Here is an 18,028-nt window from a genome sequence, read left to right on the forward strand (position 1 = left end):
CATTCTTTACAACCCAAAAATGAACCAAGCCCCAAACACATACAATTTGATCAGTGGGGACACTGATGGGGATCAATCCTAAACCGACTGTGTATCAAGCAAGCACTTTACCACTGGACTACGTCCCACTCCCATATTGCCACAAAGAGCATCAATTTGAGTTCATGTTTAATTTGCAGGTGGTTGGTCAGCTGTTCGATTGTCTCTCTGACAACATGTGGCGGATCCCTGAAGCCATCTTTCGACTGGACGCAGAGAACAAAAAGAATGACTTACAGAAGCAGAGCGAGTCTGCAAAGAAGTCTCCGGACAAATCATTCCCTGGTAAAGTGGGCGGGGCCAATCTGGTGCAGTCGGCCACGTTTGACAGTGACAAGTGTGTGAACTGCTCCGTCGATAATGCCCACTGCGTTGTCACTCACAGTGTCGGTGGGCGGGGCTATGCTCTGGGCAGCACAGTGCTCACATCCGGCTGCTACCATTGGAAGGTAAGTGTGATGTCTTGATAATTACATGAATTATAGATGTTAAAATTTATATGTGAGAAGTTTGGTTTTTTACGATGATTTCTATGAATACTTTTTTATTGGTAGAAAGAAATCATTTAAAAACAAAAATAAATGAAGAAGAAAGAACAGCCTCAGCCCTACCCTAAGACTTAAAAAAATGCTTTGTAATTTGGCATGTAAAAAAAGAATATAATTCAGGATCCAATATTGGGTTTGGGGTTTTACGATGATTTCTGTGAATACTTTTCTGTTGGTATAAAGCAATAATTTAAAAACAGAAATAAATGAAGAAAAAACAGCCTCAACCCTACCATCAGGAAAACAATAAAAAAAATCCAATGCTTTGTAATTTGGCATGTAAAAACAAGAAAATAATTCAGGATCCAATATTGTAATGTTTACTTCAACAGTGTGGTCTAATTTGATATGATATATTAGACAAACAGATCATTTATAGCTTATATCTGAATTTCATTTAACTGTCGTTTTATTTAATGAAAATTGTCATATATAAAATCATGTTTATGTCTCCCTCAGTTTCTGATAGTGAGGGAGAACCGAGGCAATGAAGGGACGTGTGTAGGAGTTGCTAAGTTACCAATCCGCGACCATGGCCACCGCACGACATCGGACATGTGGTTGTACCGCGCGTACAGCGGTAATCTGTACCACAACGGCGAACAGACGTTGATCCTGTCAAGCTACACGCAGGGAGACTACGTCAGCATCGTCCTCGATGTCGACGCAAGAACACTAGCTTTTGGGAAGAACGGAGAGGTATGAATGTGAAGTTTGTTTTATTTAACGACGCCACTAGAGCACATTGATTTTTTTATTTTACATTCGGCTATTGGAATGTCAAACATATGGTCATTCTGACATTTTTTTTAGAGGAAACCCACTGTTGCCACACAGGCTACTCTTTTACGACAGGCAGCAAGGGATCTTTTATTTGCGCTTCCCACAGGCAGGATAGCACAAACCATGGCCTTTGTTGAATCAGATATGGATCACTGGTCAGTGCAAGTGGTTTACACCTACCCATTGAGCCTTGTGGAGTGGAGAGGTATGAATGCATGTCCTATCATTCTATTAAATCCAGAATGTGATGTCTTCATCTCTGTCATAATTGGGTTAAGTGCACATGACGTAGAAAAATTTATAGCATTTCCACTGGCAATGGTACTGATTCTCCAAAACATCAATAGTTGTTTTGAATGAAATGCCTTTTATACGTTATGTAAATACATTATATAAAATTAGTTTAATTAATAAGTTATTTTGAATTACATGGTTACAATGATAAATTAATCGGTAAATAAAACATTTCAAATCATACCCATAACAGTTCTGAAATATTTACTGTTCAAAATATCTACATTTCATTATGGTTTTAAACTACTGGTCTTTGTGAGTTCAAGTGACTATTTAGAAGGAAAATATGTTGTAGCTGTGCATTTCTTCTTTCATTCACTTTACCAAGTTTGTGGGGCGGGAAGTAGCCCAGTGGTAAAGTGCTCGCTCGATGCGGGGTCAGTCCAGGATCGATCCCCATCGGTGGGCCCATTGGGATATTTCTCATTCCAGCCAGTGCACCACAACTGGTATATATCAAAGGCTGTGGTATGTACTACCCTGTTTGTGGGATGGTGCATATAAGAAATCCCTTGTTGCTACTCAAAAAGAGTAGCTCATAAAGTGGTGACAGTGGGTTTCCTCTCTCAATGTCTGTGTGGTCCTTAACCATATGTCTGACGCCATATAACTGTAAATAAAATATGTTGGGTGCGTCGTTAAGTTAAACATTTCCTTCCTTCCTTAACCAAGGTTGTAATTACCATGATCTAATATTGGATTCGTATTAGCCAATGACTGAAACATTTGCTGATTTGTAATTAAACAAGTATTTTGGTTGGCATTTACCTCAGTCAATAGGGCACTCGCCTCAGATGTGAGGGTTATGTGATAGAACCTCCATGCTAGACTCATTGGGTTCCCCCAATCCTAACCAGTGCTTCACAGCTGGTTTATCGAAGGCAGTGATATGCACCTACCAAATGTTTGACATCCAGTGGGCAATGATTTATAAAGCAGTCTGCTCTAGTGGTGTCGTTAAACAAAACAAAAGTAAAAAAGTATTCCTCGCTTCTCACCGGCCTTGGTGGCATAGTGGTTAGGCCATCGGTCAACAGGCTGGTAGGTACTGGGTTTGGATCCCAGTCGAAGCATGGGATTTTTAATCCAGATACCGACTCCAGACCCTGAGCGAGTGCTCCACAAGGCTCAGTGGGTAGGTGTAAACCACTTGCACCGACCAGTGATCCATAATTGGTTCAACAAAGACCATGGTTTGTGCTATCCTGTCTGTGGGAAGCGCAAATAAAAGATCCCTTGTTGCTCATCGGAAAGAGTAGCCCATGAAGTGGCGACAGCGGGTTTCCTCTCAAAATCTGTGTGGTCCTTAACCATATGTCTGACGCCATATAACCGTAAAAAAAATGTGTTGAGTGCGTCGTTAAATAAAACATTTCTGTCTTTTTTTCCTCTCTTCTGTTTTGCTGATAGTTTGTTTTGTTTAACGACATCACTAGAGCACACTGATTTATTAATCATCGGCTATTGGATGTCAAACATATGATCATTTTGACAAAGTCATAGAGAAGAAACCCGCTACATTTTTTCAATTAGTAGTAAAAGATCTTTTATATGCATGCACCATCCCACAGACAGGATAGCACATACCACAGCCTTTGATATACCAGTCGTGGTTCACTGGCTGCTTCTGTTTTGCAGGAGCCTCAAGTTGCGTTTGAAGACATCGATTCGACTGAGCTGTATCCATGTGTCACGTTCTACAGCAGTAATCCTGGAGAAAGGGTTTGTGTTTCTCATTATTATTGGTTCAAAGCAAAAAAAAAGGCAGGTCAGTTAAGACTTGTTTAGTGGCTGAAACACCCGAACATATTCTACAACACTGCAGCCTACACAACACATCCAGACAATTAATATGGCCAAACACAACAACACTTGCCACAAAACTGTATGGAACAGTCACTGAACTAATGAACACCACCTTTTTTGTGGGAATGACTGGTCTGATGATTTGACTAACGAAGAACGAGAGGAAGAAGAAGAATTAAAACTTGTTTGTAAATAAAATCCATTTGCCAAAGTACTAATTAGTCCACAAGTTGATTCTTAAGTCATCACTGATCTGATTTTAGGTAGATGTGATTTTTAATGATTTTCTTATTTGATTTCAACATTTTGTTGGGGTTTTTTTGGTATAAAATTATTTCATAAAGTAGACTGGATTTGATCTGAAATGTTCAAAACATATTGAAGTATGGTATAAAAAAATTAGCTTTTTTTGTGTCTGTTTATATTAACCCAGCCCATTATATTTTTGCATGTTGCTTTATTAGGTGAAGTTGACAGACATGCGGTATCATGGCGGTATCCCAGACTTGTTGCCGGGTGACCCAATGTGTGCTCCAGCAACGTCGGTCATGGTTGAAGCAGCAATAACTGTAATCCGTAAAATGCATGTCATGGACGCCTGGACTTCCTGTGTCAACAGCCATATTTGCTCAATGCTTAACAAGGTCAAGGACACCGATGACACTAGCGGAGAAACAAAAGCAAACATACCAGAAATAACAGGTGAGTGTTATTGCTGGAAGTTCTTTAATTTTAATTTGGGTTCAGCGATTAATTTCCATAGCATATATTGTTAGCAGTTTGTCAAATTTTTTGTAAAATTTGATCATATTCCGTAGCCAAACATAATGTAACAATGAAGGCTCATAAAATAAGCTAATTCATAGATTAGTGTTTTAGTTAATTCTGCTTGAATTCATATTTAGCACTGTTGTGAATGACGGATTAAACATTTATCTTCTGATTAACATGCTGATAGAATTAATTAACGTTTAAACCCATTTGTTCCATTTCAGTATTTTGTAGAATTTCATTCATTTAAAAAAATTTTTACAATGAATTATGTTTTATTTTGGTTTGGGTAGTGAGGAATGAGGCTGGTTCGGCACTTAATATAAGTTATTTAAATTGACGTAATGATTAAATGTCCATTATATTCATTACAATTTAAAGCCATTTCATTGGTTCAGCTGTAGCAATGCAAATGTGTTCCTCGATGATCTTGGAAATAACGTTGTCAGGGAAAGTCATACCTGATGACATCACTTTATATAGGTACCTTGTTTTCTTGAGCATTATTGTTTATGAACCAAAAAATAATAATTAAAAATAAAATTTAATAAAACATTTAGTGTTATTATTAGTCTGTAATACTATGTTTTAAATTTATTTCTAACGATTGTTATTCCGTTTATTCAGGATACGAACAAAAAAACATCATTCGCAAACTTATGCTTGGGGATAATAATTGTTTTTATACCTCGATGAATTTAAAAGAAATAACAGACAATCCATAATTAAATATGGAAAAATAAAATTAGTAAATTAAAAATACAAAGAAAAACCCAGTCATGTTTATTAATTAATAGTATACAGTTTTAAAAATTTAATTTGTTTTTAAATGTATACCATATTTTACTGACATTCCAATATAATAATACGAAAGCTTATTTTTATTTTAGTGCAAGAACCGGAAACTGAAGACAATGTTGAGACTGATGCTCAAAAAGAAGATGTGGAAGTTACAACAGAAAAAACTGATGAAGAAACAGAAAGCACAAAGGATGATGACGATGATGTGAAAAATGTGAAAGATGATATGAAAGATGATGTGAAAAATGTGAAAGATAATGAGCAGAAGACCAGTACTGGTAACACTGAGACTGGTACTGTCCCGTTGTTGAGACCACACTTCTCCGAGTCCATGAGTGATGTCAGGCTAGACCTGCTCTGTAACCAGGTACAGCTACCTGTGAACGTTTTTGTTTTGGTCTGTTTAAAGCTGCAGTTTGAGAATATACTCATTATCAAGGGCAGGATCACTTGTCGGTTGATCTACATTTAGACTATTATCCATCGGTTTTTTAATTTTATTTATTACATGGTAGTCTGTGCTGAATGGGCCCAACTGGAACTGTAATGTTTTGACAGCAGTCTTGTTGCCTATCATGCTTATAATACTACATGACATAATTGTATGTTTAATTAGTGCAATAAATAGAAGATTCATTGCAAATGTTTTTAATTTGAAAAGTATAAACAGAGTATGTTAATCAGTATTTACTGAGGCAAATAATGATTAACTAGATGAAATCGATATTTTACATATTAAAAAACACTATTAATGAACTGCATTTATCTTATAACATTTCTTAAATAAGAAATGACCCATTGACAGCAAATTATTATAATAACTGGGTTAAGATATCAAAACATCAGATAGTTTTATGACAATGATATGGGTAAGTTATAAGGTAAGTTGGTTTATCTATTGTGTATATATCTTCAGCATATTATTTCCACCAATCGGAACCTTTCATATATATCAGGGTTCGTAGCAGTCTTTAAATTCCTTGAATTTGAAAAAAATATTTTTAGTTCTTTGAAAGTCTTTGAATTGTCACAAATCATAAACAAAGCAATGATGATATCTTTTACAGCTGCATGCATTTGATATTTTCCAGTTACAAGGTTTAATCTGTCATGATGCATGTAAAAAAGCTAAATGTTTTGCTATGGACAGCAACATAAATGAACTGATTTGGTATTTTATTACATTCTATTGTCTTTGACCACTGTGTAAAAGTCTTTAAAAGTCTTTGAGTTTGTTTGGTCTTTAAGGCTATGAACCCTGTACATTAATTCATGTTTTGTTTTCTTCTACAGGTGTGGCCTTGCTTGGCAGTTATGGGTGGTGTGGACAGTGGGTTGAGAGTTGGCGGCCGGTGTCAGCACAAAGTGACATCTAGAAAAGGGACTGTGATGGGTCTGGCGAGAGAGGGGTCATCGTCTCTGAAGGTGTTGTGGGATGAAGGAGATTCAACAAACAGGTATCATGAACAAGATAAATTGACTTACGTCTTTTTATATATACTATTATAATAGTGTATAAATCTTTGATGTTATTAGGTGTTTTTTTCTTTTTTCAAAATTACTTATTCTTGACTAATTGTATTCAAGAAAAATGCAAAATTGACTGTAATGCAAAGTAATTAATTTATTTTTAATTTCTAATATTTTATATGCGACAATTTAGTGGCATTTGTTTGACAAACAATTTACATTTTACACTTCAGAACTTTGTAATGTGACATTTTGTAATGTAATATACAACATTTTGAATTAAAATTATAACTTTTTATTTTCCTTACAATATGCATAATCTTAAAAATATGTCTGTTGTTTGTTTCACACTTGTTGTTGTGAACTTTTCAAAACTGGTGTGCCCATCCTGATCTTGTGTTTTATAATGAGTCCATAAATAAATATTATTTTGTATAATTTTTACTATTAAAAATAAAGTATTCTGTCAGAAGCTGTTCACTATTTTCAACATTTTACAAGCTTACAAACTGTACAGTACTGTAGCATTTTTTGTTATCCGACCGGCCTCGGTGGCGTTGTGGTTAGGCCATCGGTCTACAGGCTGGTAGGTACTGGGTTCGGATCCCAGTCGAGGCATGGGATTTTTAATCCAGATACCGACTTCAAACCCTGAGTAAGTGCTCCGCAAGGCTCAATGGGTAGGTGTAAACCACTTGCACCGACCAGTGATCCATAACGGGTTCAACAAAGGCCATGGTTTTTGCTATCCTGCCTGTGGGAAGCGCTAATAAAAGATCCCTTGCTGCTAATCAGAAAGAGTAGCCATGTAGTGGCAACAGCGAGTTTCCTCTCAAAATCTGTGTGGTCCTTAACCATATGTCTGACGCCATATAACCGTAACTAAAATGTGTTGAGTGCGTCGTTACATAAAACATTTTCTTTCTTTCTTTTTTTTTGCTATCCTCTCCCCCACCTAAAAACACACTTGGACATTTCTTTTTAAAAGAATATGCTGACATGAACCCCGTAGTCCTATTCCAAAATATGGTTTGTACGATAATTGTGGTGATCCCTTGGCATGGAAGCGTGTAAATACATGGAAGCATGTAAATACATGGAAGCTTCTGTACTAAAACATTTTGGACCGACTTTACGAAGCCTGTTTAGCTTAAATGGAGATGTAAGGAAGGAAGGAAATGTTTTATTTAACGACGCACTCAACACATTTTATTTACGGTTATATGGTGTCGGAAATGGAGATGTTTAAGCATTGTAAATATATGTAGTTATGCATGTGTAACACATAAACAACCTTTATAAATTTGGCCTTTTATTTATTAAAATTTTTTTTTTTTTAGTGATGTTACTAAGATTTAGCATTTTCATAATTTCTAGTGACACCACTATCAATAATGTTTTGTGATATCAGGAAGATTTTTACAAAATTATGTTTCTTAATATCCAGTGATACCACCATCAACAACCTCGAACCTCTTCCACCGGTCGCTTTCTCCGTGGAGAAACTCGAAGGCCTGACCGCCTGCCACCTGAAGTCCATCTTCGAGCTGACGGACATTGTCCAGGAGAAGAAGTGTGCTGGTTTCGACCCTGACCCCGGCGCGGAGGTGGTGAGACAGCGGAAGAAGCAAAAGAAGATCCGGGAGGCGATGCTCAAGGTGAAGGAGCAGCTTCAGGAGGACAAGAAGGCCCAGGACGACCTCATGAAGGAGCTGGACGACGACATCGCGCGCATCCTTGACGAGGAGTCTGAGGACGACAACATATCGCTCAGACCACTCGGAGCTGAAGGTTGGTGATAGTTGAACGTTAGAAGGTTGGTGATAGTTGAACGTTAGAAGGTTGGTGATAGTTGAATGTTAGACGGTTGGTGATAGTTGAACGTTAGAAGGTTGGTGATAGTTAAATGATAGAAGGTTGGTGATAGTTGAACTTTAGAAGGTTGGTGATAGTTGAACGTTAGAAGGTTGGTGATAGTCGAATGTTAGAAGGTTGGTGATAGTCAAACGTTAGAAGGTTGGTGATAGTTAAACGATAGAAGGTTGGTGATAGTTGAACTTTAGAAGGTTGTAAGGTTGGTGATAGTTGAACGTTAGAAGGTTGGTGATAGTCGAATGTTAGAAGGTTGGTGATAGTCGAACGTTAGAAGGTTGATGATAGTCGAACGTTAGAAGGTTGGTCATAGTTGAACTTTAGAAGGTTGGAAGGTTGATAATAGTTGAACGTTAGAAGGTTTGTTATAGTTGAACGTTAGAAGGTTGGTGATAGTTTAAGCGTTAGAAGGTTGGTGATAGTTGAACGTTAGAAGGTTGGTGATAGTTGAATGTTAGAAGGTTGGTGAAAGATGAACGTTAGAAGGTTGGAAGGTTGGTGATAGTTAAACGTTGGAAGGTTGGTGATAGTTGAACGTTAGAAGGTTGGTGATAGCTGAACGTTAGAAGGTTGGTGATAGTTATAAAGTTTGTTAACACCACTAGAACACATTGATTTATTTATCATCAGCTAGAGGAGTCCGATGACTAAAACAGAGCACTTAAGCCACTGGGAGCTGAAGGTAGTGATTTAGAGAATACTGAACAAGCTATGAGGCAATACCATTTATCTTGTACAAGTGAATTGATGTTATCAGTTGACATCAATTCACAAGTGCAAGATAAATGGTATTGCCGAGTAGCAATTTGGTTATTTCATTTATTACCCATTATCTATCTGTATCATTTTATTGAAGGTTTTCAAACGATACTGTTATTGAAAACAAGTTTACAAGTTGAGAACAAGAGACAGTGTTGTGTTATAGCTGTGACGTGTGTATCGCTGATGACGTAAGTTAGTTGTTGACATGACTGCCACCATGATGGTGGTTTGTTGTTGCATAACAGTTGTGACATCAATGCCTATAGTTAAGCACTGATTATGACACCAAAATCAGTGTTTCTGCCAGAAAGAAATTTTTGGGTATGGCGCTATGGAATTGAATGCAACCAGTCAACAGGGGCTATGGGGGGCCTCTTCCACAAAGAAAATGGGTTACATTTAGGGTTAGGCTTAAGAAAATCACACAATAATGATAAGAGTAATTAATTTTGTCAAAATGTTAACTTAAAAAAAAAAAAAAATTGGGTATGGCACCATACCCATTTTACCCTCTGGCAGAAACCCTGAAAATGTATCTAGGGGAAGAAATGGGGTTTTTTCTTTCTCTAGGGAAAGATCACTTTTCTTTCCCCACTTTGTATGATGTTTATGTCTTGAGAGATAAAATTTTCACTTGTCATGAGGTTTAGCGAGTGACAGTGAAAACTATTTCACAAGGGACATAAACATGATATGAAATGGCAGCGAGTTTAAGGCTGGATTTCCATAGAAGTTCACTTTTCACGTGTCATGATACACTTTTCACCATTCATGCTTGAACAGTAGAGCAAACATAGGCATTCATGTGTCACTTGACACCTTTATGTCATGGATCACGCATAAATAAAGAAACAAACATGTTCATTTTTTGTGACATGAACAGCAAAGTACAGTTACACTAGATTTTATAAGTATGCCTTTAAAAAAAAAAAATTATCCTTGTTGTTTGGCAAAAATAGCTTTATAGTTGTGAAATGAACCTACATAATGCAAAAGCTATGACATTATGTTGAAAATGTAAATACCGTAGTTTCTTCCTGCGTGGATTTTGGGTACATTTTACAAAAATCTTTGATTGATGTTTGGTTTCTAACTGGGTGGAAATGATATATGATTAGATTATGGTATGGAAATTATGGTATGGTAATTAAGGTGTGGTGTGGTGTGGTGTGCGGTATGAGGTGTGGTGTGCGGGACAGGGCGGGGGGTGGCGCAGTGTGGTGTGGTGCGGTGTGGGGGTTGAGGCAGGGTGGGTCGTGGTGTGGTGTGGTGTTGAAAACAAACATGACAAATAAATTCAGTCTATGTGAATTGGTGGAGACCGTCATGAAAGTGAATTTTGAAACATTAATCATGACACGTGAAAAGTGACGTTCCATAGAAACCCGGTCTAATATCCTACATGTATTTATTACCCATAATTGATCTTAATTTATATCACTCAACTCATTTGGTTGACGTTCCTGTAAGGTCAGTGCGCCAGTTGTATGACATCGAGATGTTTGGTCCTACTTGACGTTCTAGTGGGATATATTACTTTGATATGTACCAAGATATTTTTAACCATATGCCATTTGTAATAAAGTTAAATAGAGAATATCTAGTCATTCGGGCGGAACAGAATCGAGCAGATATCCTACGTCATTAACTATAGTCGGTTCCATCCTCCTACAAAAATGTAGGGTTTTTTTGGTCAATAATTTCAATTTGGTATGAAGTAAGAAGAAAAATAAAAAGTGTTTTAGAAATAACCCCCCAAAATACTATTTTTATATGCAGTTTAGAAAACAGTCGGTTCAGAAATAAACAACATGTAATAAATTCCATAGTATGAAAAAAGGTGTTCCTTGTTGGAAGGACTATTTGTATCACTCACACTTTTGTTCTTGTTTGTTTTTTGGTAGAATCAAATTCAGGAAGCCTCGACCTTTTTGTGCTGGCCAGGGAAGACAATACGTCAGACAGCCGAGAGGAGATAGAACAGAGAAACACGGAGGAAGCTCGGGTGTCTGAGATACAGGATGAAGTCGCTGATACAACCGTGTCCACTGTCGACATGGAATTTCACTCGTCCGACCAACAGGCTGAACCGAGTCGTGCTGAATGTGTTGAGGTGGAAAGCTGTCAGAACGTGGAAGCTAAACCAGAAGATGAGTGCAATAAGGAGAGTACAGGGGTTGTGGGTCACGAAACTCCTGTGTCACTGGAAACCACTAGTCAGGTCGATGACGGCGGGACGGGCCGTGGTCACTCTAGCGTCGAGGGCGAGGAAGACGCTAGTCAGGTCGAAATGGAAGCTGAAAAGGCGACAAATCAAATGCAGCTGGATGGAGCGAAAGAACTGAAGTTCATGAAGTTTGCCTTCTTGCAGCTGTCTGCTTTAAAGACTCTCTGCGCCATCGTTTGCAGTAATGGATATACGGAGATGCTGCTCGTGCCGAAAACGGAGGTGGTGGTGGACGATTCAAAAACGGCATCGAAAGATGAAGCTCAGGATACGGAGGTGAAAGACGGTTTGTTGAACGAGGAGTCAAAAGTAAGTCTGGGTCACAGTAAGTCGGAGGGACCGCTTCACAAAGACTGCGAGATGATCGGCGTCCTGAGGAACATCATCAAGTCACTGGTGCAGAAAGCTACCATGCCATGTCCATTTAAAAGAGTCGTTTCCCTTGGAGAACTCGAGCGAATGTTAACCGTCTTACAGAAACTGGTGTTCATGATCCGCACAGAGGAACAGTATGGGATAAAGTTAACTGATGGTAAACTTAGTGACTGATTCTATAATAATTATTATACTAATTAATTGTATTTAGAAGATACAAAATTTACATGACGTCATGCAAAACATAGTATAATACACTGATACAGGGGTGGATGCAGGATTGTTTTAGGTAGGGAGTGCAATATTTCAGAAAGGACGTCTACAATGTTCACAGAGGGGATACAGTGTTTAAAAAGGGCACTCACAGTATTCAAAAGTACATTTAGTTTAACAGTCGGCCTCTGAGCAAGATATTACGTGTTTGTATATGTCCTCGACACTAACAATAAATAAATTTATTGTATTCGTCTGTTCGTCTGATAAACACCAATTTTTTCCGGTGCACTCTGTAATTCTTGGGTGTGTCTGTGTATACTCCCATTACTCTCCCCCTGAATCCTTGCCTGTGAGGTAGACTTAATTGTATTTTTAAATAAATAATGTTAAACTAGATTTCTTACAGAAGCCAGGCCTGTTCATAACAACAGACACGCAGTTGCTTGGTCTCACCTCATACTCTTTGGGGCAGGACGTAGCCCAGTAGTAAAGCACTTGCCTGATGTGTAGTCAGTCGAGGATCAATCCCAGTCAGTGGACTCATCGGGCTATTTCCCAGGACAGGGCAGGACATAGCCCAGTAGTAAAGCACTTGCCTGATGTGTAGTCAGTCTAGGATCAATCCCAGTCAGTGAACTCATCGGGCTATTTCCCAGGACAGGGCAGGACATAGCCCAGTAGTAAAGCACTTGCCTGATGTGTAGTCAGTCTAGGATCAATCCCAGTCAGTGGACCCATTGGGCTATTTCCCAGGACAGGGCAGGACATAGCCCAGTAGTAAAGCACTTGCCTGATGCACAGTGGGTTTAGTATAAAACACTGTTGGGGAACCATTGGGCTATTTCTCGTTCTAACTAGTGCACCAAAACTGGTATATCAAAGGTTGTGGTATGTGCTATCCTGTCTGTGAGATGGTGCATATAAAATGCTACTAATATAAGAAAATGTAGCGGATTTCCTCTAAGACTATATTTCAAAATTACCAAATGTTTGACATCCAATAGCCGATGATGAATAAATCAATGTGCTCTAGTGGTGTTGTTAAACAAAACAGACTTTAACTTTATTTACTGATTATGTTTATCTTTGTTAGAGACCTGTCGTGGAACACAGAGTCTGGAGTCAAACAGTGAGACATCTGTTGGCAGTCGTAACTCGGACACCAGCATGTCGTGTGAGGTCGACTCGATGAGCCAGCTCTCCATCGGAACACAGCAGGCCTCCATTCTCAGATACATGAGGTCCAGGTGCGTACATTTATTTATTATCCACGTGGTTCAACATAACCGAGTTAATAAAAATCATACGAATCTCACATGTAATAACTCAGATACATGAGGTCCAGGTGCGTACATTTATTTATTATCCACACGGTTCAACATAACTGAGTTAATAAAAATCATACGAATCACACGTTATAACAAGTGTAATGATGTAATTTTGGGATGCGACGTCATAACATGACGTGGCTTCCCCAGGCCTAGTTCAGACTGGGGGTGTGAAATATGACATCATTTCGACATCTCCTAGTTGTGGTTGAAACCTTTTGAAACGGCCCTTGTTATTTATAAAATAATTATAATAATATAGATAATAAAGAAATTGTTACGCTTGCGTGTGTGTCTTACTGATTTTGTGAAACTTGTGTCAGGATTTATGTATTGCCCTCACTCTCGCTCAGGCAATAGAACAGTCCTAACACTCGTTTAGTAAAATCAGTGCGACACAAGCTTAATAATAATCTCTATAAAGAGAGAAGTCAATAAATGTCCTTTAATAATGCAGATACAGATTTTGCATCAACATATACAGTGAAACCTCTCAAAACCAAACCCTCTGTAAACCAGAATTCCCCCAAAACCGGACATTTTTCACGGTCCTTTTTTAGAAATTAGTACAGATTTTAACCAGAAACCTCTTAACACCGGACAATTTACTTGATCCTGAGATGTCCAGTTTATAGGGGTTTCACTGTACTATTCTCTGTCAAGACTAATCTTGCAATATCTGGTGCCCACACAGACCACCAGATTTTTAGTGTAGCTAGATCTATGAATATTTGTTTCAGTGTATGTTAAATTTTGCTTTTACTTTTAACATTTTGATTTTTAATTAAAATACTTTTAAATTTAATTTAAATTTTAATTAAAATACTTTTAAATTTAGCTCAGTGTTAGGTTTTGAGGTTAGGTTCACCATCAATGTAACTTAGTTTTAGAGTTTAAAATTTTAAATATTTATTGAATTTAAATTTTAATTATTATTATTTATCTTTTTAACCTGCATTGAGATCAATATATACATGTATGATGACACTGAATAAGCTTATGGTAGACAATATATATTTAATTCCACAGAAGTTTTGTTAAACATGGGATGCACATGTATTCAATCATGTTTCACATAAACAACGCTTTTAATAATATGTTGCAATTAATTGAATATATGTGTACAACTTTTAACTGACTGGCGATTCATACCTTCCTTTCTTTTGATTGCAGCCCAGAGGATTTATCTATAGCTGGACTGGCCAGGCGGATGCTTCTGTCCCTGCGTCCTCAACTTGTTCAGCCCATCCCACAGCCCCGGTTTGCTCCCCCACCCCTGCCGCTGAGATCTCGCTCCCCCTCACCACCACCCCCTCCGGTGGTTATTCCTCTCCTTGACATGGGCTTCACCCTGCCTCATGTCAGGCAGGCACTTTCTGCAACAAGTAAGTTAATTTAGTTCATATAAGTTAAATATAGGTCATAGAGTTCAATTATAGTTGTGCACTTCTTGTTTCCTCACTCTAGAAAAAAAGAAAGAATTGTTTTATTTAACGACACACTCAACACATTTTATTTTTGGTTATATGGCGCCAGACATATGGTTAATGACCACACGGATATTGAGAAAGAAAACCCACTGTCACCACTTCATGAGCTACTCTTTTCGATTAGCAGCAAGGGATCTTTTATATGCACCATTCCACAGACAGGTGAGTACATTCCACAGCCGTTGATATACCAGTCTTGGTGCACTGTCTGGAATGAGAAATAACCCAGTTGGCCCACTGATGGGGATTGATCCCACACTGAAGGCGCATCGAGCCAGCGCCTTACCACTGGGCTATGTCTCTTCCCCCCCCCCCCCCCCCCCCACACACACACACACTCAAGAAGAAGTTCATAATTAAATAGTTGAGTAGAGTTTTTAGTCTCTTTTTTTTTTCACATCAAGAAGTAGTTTACAGATTTTAATATAAGTTAATCAAACTTGTGTTTCTTTTTCACATGGGAGTGGGACATAGCTCAGTGGTAAATTGCTCACTTGATGCATGATCGGTCTAGGATCAATCCCTGTCAGTGGGCCATTGGGCTATTTCTCATTCCAGCCAGTGCTCCACAACTGGTATAACAAAAGTCGTGGGATGCACATTAAAAAGATCCCATGTTGCTAATTGAAATGAGTAGCCTGTGGAGTGGCAGCAGCAGGTTTCCTCTATTAATCTTTGTGGTCCTTAACCAAATTATTGATGCCATATTATTATAACGGTAATTAAAATGTGTTGAGAGCATCATTAAATAAAACATTTCTTTCTTTCTTACTCGAGTCAAAATGATTTCCACAATTAAAAAAAATATATATAGAAATAAACTTCAAAATACTATATGATATGGTATATTCTTAATGAGGTGTGACTGTAATTGATATTACTAACTATAGTCTGTCCCAGGGGTGGGGAAAAGCCCTTTTCTCCCAGTCTGGGACCGATTCTCGATCTCTGAGACCGAAATTATTTTTTAAAAACGTGTGTTTGCCGGTCCCACTTTTGTCATTCTTGTCGGTCCGAAGCAACTGTCCATTTCTATTATTGGAACAAATTCTTATCCGTCAAGTGGACCAGCCTGCCCAGACATCGGTATCTCATGGATGATTTAAAATAATAAAGAAATAGTGGTCAATATGGCTGGTGTTTCAGACGTCTGTGATTTTAAAGTCTGCCTAAGTATATATCGTCAGTCACTGAAGTCGGACCTACAGTAGTGTCAATCCACAGCCACTAGACTAGACATTAATTTTGTCAAAGTTGCTGAGCCAGTCAAGAGATTAAACAGACGTTAACAATAACACCATTCTTGGTGAGAGATCCATCAAGGTATTACACTCCAATTAAAACAAAGGACCCAGAGTTTGCAACTGGTTACAATCAACACCTGTCAACACCTATGTACGGAGCTTTGTCAGGTCGAGTGTCCTAGTCCGAAGCAAGAGACTTTTGTGCAATACAAACTGCTTGAAATAGCATAAAATATACTGAAATAATGTAGAAATGTATTTATTGTTGACTGTTCAATGTAGTGTATCCAATAATTATAAAGGATTTTTAAATTAAAAAAAGCTTTCCACTTTTTTGTTAACAAGTGGGAGTAAGCAGAACAGCTACATGTACTGTTATCTCTAGAGCCAGTAGAGGTCAAATTTCATCCAATCAGTGATGACGTTATTAATCTCTTTGTCTAAACATGTGCCAGCTCAGGCTGTCAAACGCTTCAACGGTGCGATCTTTTATTAATTTTCAGGACACAGTACTGAATACTCGTACTTTTTATACATATATGGGATTTAAATTCATAACTTTTATTCCTTTTTTATATTATTTTTTCCATTATGTAAAATATATACAGTTTGTGGGTTGGTTTTTTTTTTCACTGATGTAATAAAAAAAAAAGGAGGTTTTTTTTAGTCCTTTCTTTTTTTTTCCCTCCCCCCCCCCACACCCCCCCACACCTCCGTTAATGATACCGATTGACAGTTTTATTTTCCCCCACCCCTGGTCTGTCCCATCCTCCTACAAACATGTTGGGTTTTTTTTGGTAAATTCAGTTTGGTTTGACATAATGTGAGAAGAAAGGTAAAAGTGTTTTGGAAATAACAAAAAAAACACCTATTTTTGTGTGCAATTTAGAAAACAGTCGGCTTAGAAATAAATAACTTGTAGTAAATTACAGTAAACTACCCGTATAATGAACTATTGCATAGAATGAACTGATCGTAAAGTCCTGTTTTATCTCATTATACATTAGTAACCAACTTATGCAAATATGTACAACAAACTACTGCTGTAACAAACTAACTATCATGATCCCTTCTGGTTCATTATAAGAGTATTTTACTGTACATAGTATGAAAAAAAGGTGTTCCTTGTGGGATGGTCTATCGGTCAATATAATACAAGATCCACTTTCTATAACTGTTTTATATTCCTGCGATCACCCTTTCTGGTAAGTGATTATTGCTGTTTACTCTTAGATGTGAATGGCCAGGAGGTGACTGCTCGCTCCATCAACACGCTGGCTATCTGGATGCTGGAGAATCCATCGGATGTGGTGGAGGAGCTGGCCGCGGCACCGTGCGCCACCGAAAACTCCCTATCGGACGATGCTGACACCATCCCAGCTGCAGGGTAAACTACTTCAGGGCTCTTCCAGAATTTATTATGCATGTAGTTGAAGATAGTCCGAGAAATATAACCAGTACATCACATGTGTCATAATGACTTCATGTGCACAGCGAATAACGTCATTTGGGGAAGCGACATCATAACTTAATGCGGCTTCCTCAGTCTTAGCTCTGTGTAAACGCTTACCAAATTGACGTCTTTTTTTTCGGAAAATTACATCGTTTCGTCGTCTCCTAGTTACGTTTGAAGTGTTTTGACATGGTTTGTTATTCATAAAAAATAATATGGATAATAAAGAAATTATTACAATTAGCTCATATAATAATCTCTATTTATTATGTGGAGGGGAGTTTTTTTATATACCCACCACCCATAAAATAAGATGTTATGCTGATAAAAAGAAATAAGAGACCACATAAATAGTAAGAGCAAACATGGACTTCTACCAAAGCCTTCATCCATAGTATCAGGAAGTGAAATCTATTGTTGATATACAATGCTACAGTACTGGCATTCAATCCCACATTACCTCTGTATTTTATACAGGCGTAACAGTGTACTGGTCGAATAGTGAATTAAATTTGATCTTATATACAGTGAAACCCCTCTAAACTGGAC

The 18,028-nt window shown here is 37.9% G+C and overlaps 1 protein-coding gene across 2 annotated transcripts in view; it reads left to right on the forward strand.

Moving 5' to 3' along the window:
• Nucleotides 1-18,028, forward strand: part of LOC121387076 (probable E3 ubiquitin-protein ligase HERC1) — a 130,504-nt gene that overhangs the window by 57,008 nt on the left and 55,468 nt on the right. For both annotated transcript variants that reach the window (XM_041518088.1, XM_041518098.1), the window contains exons 34-44: nt 180-488; nt 1,047-1,286; nt 3,303-3,386; nt 3,935-4,172; nt 5,132-5,409; nt 6,336-6,499; nt 7,960-8,303; nt 11,051-11,905; nt 13,058-13,211; nt 14,466-14,677; nt 17,260-17,413. In XM_041518088.1, coding sequence (XP_041374022.1) covers nt 180-488; nt 1,047-1,286; nt 3,303-3,386; nt 3,935-4,172; nt 5,132-5,409; nt 6,336-6,499; nt 7,960-8,303; nt 11,051-11,905; nt 13,058-13,211; nt 14,466-14,677; nt 17,260-17,413 — 3,032 coding nt within the window. The remainder of the gene's footprint in view (nt 1-179; nt 489-1,046; nt 1,287-3,302; nt 3,387-3,934; nt 4,173-5,131; nt 5,410-6,335; nt 6,500-7,959; nt 8,304-11,050; nt 11,906-13,057; nt 13,212-14,465; nt 14,678-17,259; nt 17,414-18,028) is intronic.

The sequence above is a fragment of the Gigantopelta aegis genome, chromosome 2 (genome assembly GCF_016097555.1).
Source record: "Gigantopelta aegis isolate Gae_Host chromosome 2, Gae_host_genome, whole genome shotgun sequence".
In the NCBI taxonomy this organism is placed as follows: domain Eukaryota; kingdom Metazoa; phylum Mollusca; class Gastropoda; order Neomphalida; family Peltospiridae; genus Gigantopelta; species Gigantopelta aegis.